At 37.8% G+C, this 12,121-nt stretch overlaps 1 protein-coding gene across 4 annotated transcripts in view; it reads left to right on the top strand.

Annotated features, from left to right (window-relative positions):
• PLPP1 (phospholipid phosphatase 1) overlaps positions 1 to 12,121 on the top strand; it is a 90,398-nt gene that overhangs the window by 46,565 nt on the left and 31,712 nt on the right. The window contains exon 2 of one of the 4 annotated variants that reach the window (XM_003980965.6): positions 8,816 to 8,967. The exons of the other annotated variants lie outside the window; for them this stretch is intronic. Coding sequence (XP_003981014.1) covers positions 8,816 to 8,967 — 152 coding nt within the window. The remainder of the gene's footprint in view (positions 1 to 8,815; positions 8,968 to 12,121) is intronic. 4 annotated transcript variants of the gene reach the window in all.

Here is a 12,121-nt window from a genome sequence, read left to right as displayed (position 1 = left end):
CTTTAAACTTTTGGTCTCTCACATGGTAAACTTCAGCGTCATTTGTGATTCCACTTTTATCACACTTATATCCAGCCCATCCTTCAGCAAATACTGTTGACTCTACTTTCAAAATGAATCCAGGGGTGCCCGGTGTCTCAGTCAGTTAAGTGTCTGACTTGGGCTCCAGCTCGGAGCCTGCAGCCTGCTTTGGATTCTGTATCCCTCTCTTTCTCTGTCCCTTCCCTGCGTGCTCTCTCTTTTTCTCTCTCTCTGAAAAATAAATAAACATTAAAAAAAAATAAAGGGCACTTGGGTGGCTCAGTCACTTGAGTGTCCAGCTTTGGCTTAGGTCATGATCTCACAGTTCTTGAGTTAGAGCCCCTCATCAGGCTCTGTGTGGACAGCTAAGAGCCTGGAGCCTGCTTTAGATTCTGTGTCTCCCTCTGTCTCTCTGCCCCTTTCCTGTTCTGTCTCTCTCTCTCTCAAAAAGAAAAAAAAAATCAACTAAAATGAATCCAGAACTTGACCCTATAAGATCTGTGCTGAATCTGTGGTTCCTCCTTGCCTCAAACTAGTGCCTGGTACAGAGTAGTAGGAACCCACTTAATTGTTGAACGATTGCTTCTTTATTAAAGAAATGGTACTCAAGGCTTTGAGATTTTACCTTCTCTATTTGAATTATAATATCCCTTAATGTTGACAAAAATAACAGTTATTTTTATATCTTCCTTAAGTTTCTTGAATTCATAAGACTTCTGTTACAGACGGAATTCTTTGACATTTTGATTTGTATACAGAATTGTGTTCAAATGTAGTTAATACTAAGCTTTTCAGAGTTCTTTCTTTAAGATTTAGTGGTAGTTTTAAAATAGGAAAATGTTCTAGTTTCAGTTAATTTAAGTTATAATTTATTGTGCTGGTTAAATTATTTTTAATTTTTTTTTTCAACGTATATTTATTTTTGGGACAGAGAGAGACAGAGCCTGAACGGGGGAGGGGCAGAGGCAGAGAGAGAGGGAGACACAGAATCGGAAACACACTCCAGGCTCTGAGCCATCAGCCCAGAGCCCGACGCGGGGCTCGAACGCACGGACCGCGAGATGGTGACCTGGGCTGAAGTCGGACGCTTAACCGACTGCGCCACCCAGGCGCCCCAAATTATTTTTAATTAAAAAAAAAAATCTCTTTAGTAAAGATTAATATTAATGAAATATACTCATATCAGTGCTCTGTTAACATGAGGGTATGTTATATATAAGGTGAGTGTTCTGAATTGTTTACAGCAAAAGAAAGATTCAGTGCTTTAAAAAAACTGATCTTCATTTCCTTTTCTTGACTCTTGTTTTTTGGTGTAGTTCAGTAATTGTTTTTGTTTCTAGTTCATTTCCTCTCTTTCCCAAACTTTATTTTATCACGTACTCCCATGTAACCAAGTACACTTTATTATATGTGTGAATGGGGCAGAGTGCCTTCACAGGTTCTCTTGAATAGTCACCATGGTTTCATTCTCGTTAAATTTTTTTTTAATGTTCACTTTTTTGGGAGAGAGAGATGCACACACAACACAAGCAGGGGAGGGGCAGAGAGAAGGAGACCCAGAATCTGAAGCAGACTCCAGGGTCTTAGCTGTCAGCAGAGAGCCTGATGTAGGGCTCTAACCCACGAATCGTGAGATCATGACTTGAGCCGAAGTCGGAAGCTTAACCAACTTAACCATCCAGGCGACCCTCATTCTCTTTAAATATATGCAGAAGGAAAAGAATTTAAGCATTGACATATTCTTGTTATTATCTTTTTAAGTACAATTATATTTTAGGTCCTCACTAGCATCTTTGGCAACTGGTATTTTCAAAATTGACTGTTTCCTACTTGGAATTTTCTCCATTGGTAAGTAAACAAAGGTATATTTTCAAATGACTTAATAAAGAAGGTAGACTAAATGAACACACACCTCCAGGGGCACCTGGGTGGCTCAGTTGGTTAAGTGTCTGACTCAGGTCATGATCTACCAGTCTGTGGGTTCGAGCCCTGCATCAGGCTCAGTGCTGACAGCTCAGAGCCTGGAGCCTCCTTCAGATTCTGTGTCTCCCTCTCTCTCTGCTCCTCTCCCACTAATGCTTTGTTTCTCTCTGTCTCTGTCTCAAAAATAAATAAACATAAACAAATTTAAAAAAACCCACACACCTCCCTTAGGTTTAGCCTAGGGCCACAGTGAGGTATCAAAAATAATAATAGACCCATTATCCTGCAGTTTAGTCTATACCTTTTGGTTCTTTACATTTCCTGTCTCCATCTCCATCCTTCCCTTCTTGTTCAGGAATTAGGAGAAGAATATGATCATTGAGGTATTTCACAAAAGGACATCATTCTCTCTCTGTTTGGTGGTATCTTATATCTCCCAGTGGGGTCTGTTCATGTTCCAGGCTGTTGAGGTAGGGTGCCTGACATCTTTGTGTCAGGATTTTTCAGACTGATGCCTAATGCTCTTAGCCTTGGGGCAGCGTACCCCTTAATGATTTGCTGCTGTGGACTCAGGAGTCGCATGCCACTCTTTCCTGAGCATCAGATAGTTTTATATCCCTGTAATGTAGTACCATTCTGTAGTAAAAAGGAACAGGATCTCAGTCTATGCTACACCATGGATGAACCTTAAAACATTATTTTATGGAGGCATTTGTGTAGTTTTCACTATTAGAAGAGTTCCCTTTATAGTAAAAAAGTTCTTTTTTTTTAAACTTGTTTTATTTTTTATTTTTTAAAATTTACATCCAAAGTAGTTAGCATGTAGTGCAACAATGATTTCAGTAACAGATTCCTTAGTGTCCCTTACCCATTTATCCCATCCCCCTCTCATAACCCCTCCAGCAACCCTCTGTTTGTTCTCCATATTTAAGAGTCTCTTATGTTTTGTCCCCCTCCCTGTTTTTATATTATTTTTGTTTCCCTTCCCTTATGTTCATCTGTTTTGTCTCTTAAAGTCCTCATATGAGTGAAGTCATATGATATTTGTCTTTCTCTGACTAATTTCACTTAGCATTATACCCTCCAGTTCCATCCACGTAGTTGCAATTGGCAAGATTCCATTCTTTTTGATTGCCGAGTAATACTCCATTGTATATACTCACCACATCTTCTTTAGCGATTCATCCATTGATGGACATTTGGGCTCTTTCCATACTTTGGCTATTGTTGATAATGCTGCTATAAACATGGGGATGCATGTGTCCCTTTGAAACAGTACACCAGTATCCTGTGGATAAATGCCTAGTAGTACAATTGCTGGGTCGTAGGGTAGTTCTGTTTTTAGTTTTAGAACCTCCATACTGTTTTTAGAACCTCCATACTGTTTTCCAGAGTGGCTGCACCAGCTTGCATTCCCACCAACAATGCAAAAAAGATCCTCTTTCTCTGCATCCTCGCCAACATCTCTTGTTGCCTGAGTTGTTAATGTTAGCCATTCTGACAGGTGTAAGGTGGTATCCCATTGTGGTTTTGATTTGTATTTCCCTGAAGATGAGTGATGTTGAGCATCTTTTCATGTGTTGGTTGGTCATCTGGATGTCTTCTTTGGAAAAGTGTCTATTATGTCTTTTGCCCATTTTTTCACTGGATTATTTGTTTTTTGGGTGTTGAGTTTGATAAGTTCTTGATAGATTTTGGATACTAACCCTTTATCTGATATGTCATTTGCAAATATCTTCTCCCATTCTGACATTTGCCTTTTAGTTTTGCTGATTGTTTCGTTCGCTTACAGTAAAAAAGTTCTTAACTACAGTTTCTCAGTTTTGCTGGACACCCCACCACCAGTCTTTCTAACTAACACTGTTGTTTATATCATGGTTTTGAGATCCTGAGTACTTGTGCAGAGGAAGTTAAAGATGGTGTGTGACCATGTTCTTATATTATCTTTTCCTATCTCTGATAAGGGATGGAGAAGTGGTCTTGTGGTATTTAGTTGTTGGAAGTGGTGAGCTACCATATCACATACCCTCTTTTGAATTATGATAAGTATTCACTTGTAGAACGCTGTACTTACCTGTGGGTAAGTATGAGTTTACCATGCAGAAAATCTGACTCTTACATGGGCTAATACGACTAGCCACATGGGCATATTAAAAAGCAGAGTATAGGAATGTAAAGGGGTAGAGCCATTTGGGAAAATAGTTTGGCAGTTTCTTAATAAGTTAAACATGAACCTAAAACAGAAATATATGCTATATGACTGAGCCATTCCATACTTAGGTGTCTACTCATTAGAAAGGAAAATCTATGTTCACACAAAAACATATACATAAATGTTTATAGTGGTATTAGTCATACTAGACAAAAACTGAAACAACCGAAATATCCATTAACTGGTGAATGGATAAACCAAATGTTGTATATACATATAGTATGATACTATTTAGCAATAAAAAAGGAACAAAGTACATGCTACAATGTGGATTAACCTCAAAAAATTATGCTGAGGGATGTGAGGACTTAGAAAATACTACATATAATATGATTCCATTCATTGGAAATGCTCAGAAAAGGCAAATCTATGTAAACACAGAAAACAGATGAGTGGTTGCCTGGGGTTGGTAGTGGGAGCAAGGATTGAATGCAAATGAGCTCATGAGAATTTTTAGGGTAATGAAAAAGTTCTAAACCTGGATTGTGGTGATGGTTGTGCAACTTTGTAAGTCTACCCAAATCACTGAATTATGTATTTAGAGTGGATGAATCTTATGGTATGTAAACTATACTTCAGTAAAGTTTTTTTTTTTTTCCAAAAGGAAATGAAAGTGAATTTTGCAAACTTAAGTATTAGGAGAAACATGGTTTGACGAATGTAGTCATCTGACTAATGATGAAAAGGGATTGTTTTGGAGATGTAATCTTTGAGGTAAAAGGAAAAGGGTGTTTGATTTACATTGACAAAAGGGTAAGTGGAACCCTTTTGCCTAGAAATGTATGGTTAATACTGAAGATAGCATCATAAGTCTTAAAATTTTGCACTTCTCCATATTTATGTACCCTGTGGCTGTTAGAGTAAATTGCTATTATGTAGAATAACCTTTTCGGAGCAGTTTGTCAAGGACCTTAACATTTATATCCGTTGGCCTACAATTCCACATAAAAAATATATTCTCAGGAAATAATTAGAACTGAAAATAAGAATTTGGAAATGTTCACTGTAGCATTATGTAGCATAATCAAAAAATTAGTAATCTATATGCTATCAGAGTAGGAAGAATGTTTATAATTATTTTAGTTATGGCTCTGTTGTTTGCAAGGAGTAGATTTCCTTTCTAACTAGCTTTTGTTGAAAGGATACAAGACACTCAAAGGTTCAAAACAGCAAGATGTGTGGGACCCTTTGACAATGTTGAGCCAAGACTGCTTTCCCCATTTCTCGCTCTTAGGGGCCAGGCTGGTCATTCTGTCTTCCTTGCAGTCCTGCTTTGTCCTCAGCATTTTCTTTTGCCAGTCTTTCTTGTGCATGGTTCAGAGCTGCTTGCCAGCTCTGACTGAGTCAGTCTTTGTTCCAGTGCCAAAATTTCCAGAGCACGAATCTGGACGTGGTCACTGACCCTAAGTGGGTCAGTGAACAACTGGTTATTTGGTCTTGTCCATTCCCTTTTTGGGCTCTACATTCAGTTTTAGTGGAAATGAAATGGTGTTGGATAATGGCAGTGATGTAATAGATCTCATGGACTTATATGAGGGATTGCGAATATTAATTTGGAAATATTTCTAAGGCCTTCTTTGATACAATTGCTTTTCTTTACTCACACTCTCAAAAGAATAGTGTACATTTGTGGTATATTCCTGCTTAGTGTGTGTGTGTGTGTGTGTGTGTGTGTGTTTTAATCATTCCTTACTAAAATCTCTGTGGTTTGGTTACCACCCTTTTTTCCTTATTAAAACCACTTCTACTAAGTCTGGTTCTTAAAAATGTGTTGGCTGCTGTGGACCAGTTCACCACCTCCTGAGATGCTCTCTCTGGACTTGGCCTCAGTGATGTTATTCTCTCTTGACCTTTTTTCCGCCCTCCAGGTTTGCCTCAGTGGATCTTCCTCCTGTGCTCATTCCTTTAATATTGCCATTGCCAGGTGCCTCACCCTCCACTTCTTTTCACTTCCTGTCTGTCCTGCAGTGTTTCTCTTACCTGTGGCTTCAGAAATCCTTTATATCCCCAAATCTATCTTTACCAGACAATTTCTACTGAGATTCTGATTGTGGTTACCACCATTTTTTTGAATATTATCAAAGCTTCTCTTTTCAAGCTTCATAGCTTTTTGTCCCTCTGTTTATTCTCTGCGACAGTTATGTATATATTGTGCCTTACTCAGTTTTGTATTCCTGGTAGCACCTACCAGAATTCTTTGAGAATGGATTCACTCAATATTTTTCCATTTGTGTATTCCTGTTTTTAAAAATGGACTAGTTATACTTGTATGTGATTTTGTTTCCTTCTATACTAAAAAAAAAAAATACCACAAACCTTTTTTCTAAATCTAAAAATAATTTTCAACATAATCTTTGTGGTCAGAGGGAAAAAAATCAGCTTGGTGGATATGCTTGCTAAGAACATTTTTCAATATATTTGGGTTTATTAAGAGGAATTTTTCCTGAGAATAAGGACATAAAGTCTACTGCACTTTGGACACTAATTATATGTGGATTTAATTTCCATACTAGATATCTTGTCTTACCACAAAAAAAGAAATCATTGAAAAATTCAACTAATTCAGAAATGTGCAATGTAGAGAGTAAAAATTTCCATTATCATGTGTAGATTTGAATTGTGGACTTGGTGATTCTTTGTGAATACAAAATAAATTTGCTCATTGGGTAAGAGTATGGCTATTGAAGGATGAATGTTTTGTTACTATATGGGGCAGGCAATAACTGAAATCATCGATCTGCTTATTAACCTCCACAGTGTGTGCTAAGTATAAAATGTTTGTGCTCACCTGTGGTATCTGTATTAAAGTCTTGGGCATTTTGTCCCATTCCTCTGAATGCAGACAGGTTGGTGAATCAGAGGATAGTCTGAAATCAGATATGAGAGGTGGTATAAGGGTCTGTTAGCAAAGTCAGTTGTAGTTTAATTTTCTTTCTTTCTTTTTCTTTTTTCTTTTTTTGGTAATTGTAGCATTTACTATAAGTATGCCTTTGGGAACCTTGTGAATGTCTTAAAGACTTCTAATGGGTGGCCACTCTTGGCAAATAGCTTAACACAGAGATATAAACTTTGGTTTATGTATTCAGGGTATAAATGAAAAGCAGGAAGATAAATAACTCTGAATGTGTTTTTTTTTGTTAATTTTTTTAAATGTTTACTTATTTTTGAGAGAGAGACAGAACGTGAGCAGGGGAGGGGCAGAGAGAGAGAGAGAGACAGACAGACAGACAGACAGAATCAGAAGCAGGCTCCAGGCTCTGAGCTGTCAGCCGAGAGCCCAACATGGGGCTTGAACCCACAGGCCAGGAGATCGTGACCTGAACTGAAGTTGGACGCTTAACTGAATGAGCCACCCAGAGGCCCTCCTCCCCGCCTTTTTTAAAGTTTATTTATTTATTTTGCAGGAGAGAGAGCACAAGTCAGGGAGTGAGAGGAGGAGAGGGAGAATCCCAAGCAGGCTCTGTACATAGTGCAGAGCCTGACACAGGGCTTGAACTCATGAAACCCTGAGATCTTGACCTGAACTGAAATCAAGAGTTGGATGCTTAACCAACTGAGCCACCCAGGCGCCGTGGAAAGTGCTTCTTTTCATTTGGCCCTTTTAGATAGAACATACTTGATATTTGTAGTAATGATACTCAGGCAGAGGGGCAGAGTTATAGTTGTCATTCAGCCTTTGGGGCGTTAGTGGAGTTAATGAGAACTGTAAATGGTTGTCAAGACTTGTAGTTTCATGGAAAGAACTTTTGAATATATAGTGAGTATGATAGCTTGATGGTGATGGCATTACTGCTGGGAGAATGGGTCTCTGAGGGAGAGAATCTTCCGCTCTTGGATAAATCTTGACACAGACCTCATGTAGAAGGTTTTTGCTAATTTAACACTCTTACAGGGCATTCCTAATCAGTATGCTTCATATTAATCAGTATGTGTGCTTCAGTGAAGTAAAGGAGAAATGAATTCTTAAAGTTGACTTTTAGGGAAGAGACATTTTAATTTTAGGAGGTGTGAGACATGATCTTCAGGGAAAACAGTGATGAAACCAGAGAGAACAGTCTTTTGGAGTTTTTGTACTTGACTCCATTGTCTGTTATTTCTTAAACTTGGTTTAAGTTCAGGTCCTTTTCATAGCAGCTCTAAACTTGCTGTAGATGGTATAGAAAAGAGTGGATAACACATTTTTTAGATACTCTATAGCTTAGCCATGACCATGTCCTGTCTAAATGTGGTAGTAATGTAGAGACAAAAAGGGGAATATCAAAATGCTGTTTTCCTTTTGGAAGCAAAGTGTGTGACAAATTGGTTTGGGAATAGTGTTGAAAGTCCTGTGATTAAACAGCAAACAAGAGCATGAGAAGGGAGGTGTTTTTTTTTTTTGTTTTTTTTTTTGTCTCTCCTAAAAGCGGCTTAGTTTATTTGGGTAAGAAGAAAGGGAAGAAGATACTCTTCGTTAAATTGGTTAAGCATTGTTCTTTCTACCTTCTTAATCTAAACTGTAATCTTTTTAACTTCTGTTGCATGCATTGCTGCATTTCCTTTTTACGTGTGCTCTTATTTATTTTCATGGCAAATGCATTTTTAAACAGTCTCTGGGATAATTATTGCCATTAATTTTCATATTTCTATTTTAATGATATTTTCATTTATTCCTTTTGCTAGCTGGATTGCCTTTTGCAATTCTTACTTCAAGGCATACCCCCTTCCAGCGAGGAATATTCTGTACTGATGAGTCCATCAAGTACCCTTACAAAGAAGACACCATACCTTATGCGTTATTAGGTGGAATAATCATTCCATTCAGTATTATTGTTGTAAGTCAAATCCACTTTTCCAAGTTTATCACTTTTGGGCAATTGGCTTAATTTTGTGTTAATCTGTTAATTATTGAATGCATAAATGTCCAAAACAATGTGTGTTTTTTCGAACCTTTAATTGAAGGTGTTGCTTGATCAAGAAAATCTCAGCTGTTTTAAGTGGGACCAAAAGAATAACAATGTATAATTAGAAGAACCTCACTGAAAGTGTGTAGCTTTTATGCTAATCTTTTTCGGAGTCCCTGTGATGTGTTGAGCTCTCATTTGCTATTGGTGCAGTAGTCACGAAATAGATGAATTTTATAGCAGTGTGTTTTTAGCATACTTTATACCCTAGGGTATTTTATAATTTGCGGAATCAATGTATATGTACCTACTTTCTAGTTACTGAGTTCTAAAAAATCACAAGTAACTAATCTTAAGACTTCATCCTAACCCATGTTACTTTAAAGAATTTTTATTTTTTAGAAAACTTTTTTTTAACATTTATTTATTTTTGAGACAGAGGGAGACAGAGCGTGAGCAGGGAAAGGGCAGAGAGAGAGGGAGACAAAGAATCCAAAGCAGATTCCAGGCTCTGAGCTGTCAGCATAGAGCCTGACGTGACGCTCAAACTCACAAACCATGAGATCATGACCTGAGCAGAAGTTGAATGCCCAACCGACTGAGCCACCCAGGTGCCCCTAAAGAATTTTTAGATAATGGCACAAACTAGAGAGAAAAGCCAAAGTTCTATATATGATTAGCAGTGAACACAAGAAGTTTTATTGGTACTAAAACATAATAGCAACTATTGTTTTTAGAATTTCAGGTGGGTTGGGGCGCCTGGGTGGCGCAGTCGGTTAAGCGTCCGACTTCAGCCAGGTCACGATCTCGCAGTCCGTGAGTTCGAGCCCCGCATCAGGCTCTGGGCTGATGGCTCAGAGCCTGGAGCCTGTTTCCGATTCTGTGACTCCCTCTCTCTCTGCCCCTCCCCCGTTCATGCTCTGTCTCTCTCTGTCCCAAAAATAAATAAACGTTGAAAAAAAAAAATTAAAAAAAAAGAATTTCAGGTGGGAATGCTTAGAGAATGTGCTCCAGGGAGTAGACTTCAAGTGATTGGACTAGATTATTTTATAATGTCTTGACCTAGAGAATCTGTGACTTAGATTAAATAGTTTTATGCTCCATAACTTATAACTTTAGAAAGAAGATTTATATGGTTTAAAGGAAAAAATATGGTCCCATTCAGGAGATAGGGTAACAAGATAACATATATGTCTTGTCTGTTTTGGAGTTTATTGAAAAAAAAAAAAAAACCCTTAATTTAGAAATGTAATGTGTTGTTTTTTTTTTAAGTTTAATTTGAGACAGAGAGAGACAGAGGGAGTGTGAGCAGTGGAGGGGCAGAGAGAAGGAGAGAGAGAATCTCAAACAGGCTCCATGCTGTCAACGCAGAGCCTGACATAGGGTTCAATCTCACGAACACCATGAGATCATGACCTGAGCTGAAATCAAGAGTCAGATGCTTAACTGACTGAGCCACCCAGGTGCCCCTAGAAATTTAATGTTTTATTCAAGAATAATCACAGTTCCTTATTAGCCTTGAGAATTAATCAACTCATAATTTGTGGTACATAATTAATAAAAGAAAACCTTCATTATAAACAAGTTTGTTTCATGAGACTGTGAGTTCCTGTTCTTCTGGGTACCGTTGCTGCCTGCCATGGACCTGGGCATGGTGGAATCTGGCATGTCCCAGGTGCTCAGATAAAATAAGAGTAATTGCACGGTAATACTGGTTGGCTCTCCTGCAGTATGCTGAAGTTTTAAGAAATCAGCAGATCCCTTTGATCTAGATATATCTTAAACTGAATTCTTACTACTAAAAGAAAGTCAGGCCTATGATTGTCCCTTTAAAGAGGCAGTAAGAGTAGTTTTTTTAATTTTTAAGTATATATGTTCCTGAGATACTATTTGAATATAAAATTTTTAGTAGGACACTTAGTTGCAAATATAGTTGACTCTTTAACAAGGTGGGGATTAGGAGCACTGACCCCCAGTGCAGTCATAAATCCATGTAGCTTTTGATGCTCCCCCAAACTTAACTAATAATAGCCTACTGTTACCTGGAAGCCCTACTGATAACCTAGTCAATTAACACACATTTTGTATGTTACATGTGTTACATACCATATTCTTACAATAAAGTATGTTAGAAAAAAGAAAAAGAAGATCCTAAAGAAGGGAGAATACATTTACAGTACTGTATTGTATTTATCAAAAATATCCATGTGTAAGTGGACCTGCTCAGTTCAAACCTGTGCCGTTTGAAGGGTCAGCTTAGTAGCCGAGTTCATGCAGGATTGTCCCTTGGAGTACTCTAATGCTGCTGCAGAAGTATTTGTCTTTCATTTCTACTTGACTTCGTGTCTCGCTAAAAGGGATGCTGCACCAACAGAACTACAGAAAATCCATTACAGACCAAAGGCCTGCATCAGGAAAGGTTGCTGACTGCGGGCAGCAAGTGTGGGGGTATGGTCTGCCCATCGAGGGCAGTGCCTGACACAACACTTAGTAAGGACTTGTTATTTATATTTCATTAATTTGGAAGTTTTGACTCTTTCATCATGAGCTGTGAGAAAGTTATCTTTATGTTTAATAAAACAAATAAATTGAATATAGGTTTCTTTAAAAAAAAAAAAAGAACATACTGTTTAAAGGTGCTATCAGAGTCCTATTTTCATGTCAACCGTATCAACAAACACTGCACAGAGCAGTGTTTTATGTAGTAATTAAACAAAAAATTAACTTTGTTCATTAACTCCACTTCCTTCAGGCAGCACTTGGTTAAACGTGTAAACATTTAATTTTATTTACTAGAAAATCTATCAGTTCTTTAAAAAAAATCAGGACTGTGATTCAGACTTCATACCTGTTCAATCTGATGAGACCATTTTGACTTTTCATACCCGTTCAATCCGATGAGACCATTTTGACTTTGGAAAAATATTCAGTAGAATAATGGGAACGAAGGTAGTTAGAGATATTTAGGAAGGAGTAGAAGTACACCAGTGATTTTAGACTACACTTTTGGGAAGGTGGACCCTGAGTGGAAGACACATAATACAGGGACACTGTAAAGATGTATAAATCCTTTTGGTTGATGGAT

The sequence above is a fragment of the Felis catus genome, chromosome A1 (genome assembly GCF_018350175.1).
Source record: "Felis catus isolate Fca126 chromosome A1, F.catus_Fca126_mat1.0, whole genome shotgun sequence".
Lineage (NCBI taxonomy): Eukaryota > Metazoa > Chordata > Mammalia > Carnivora > Felidae > Felis > Felis catus.
This window is presented reverse-complemented; position numbering and strand designations above follow the sequence as displayed.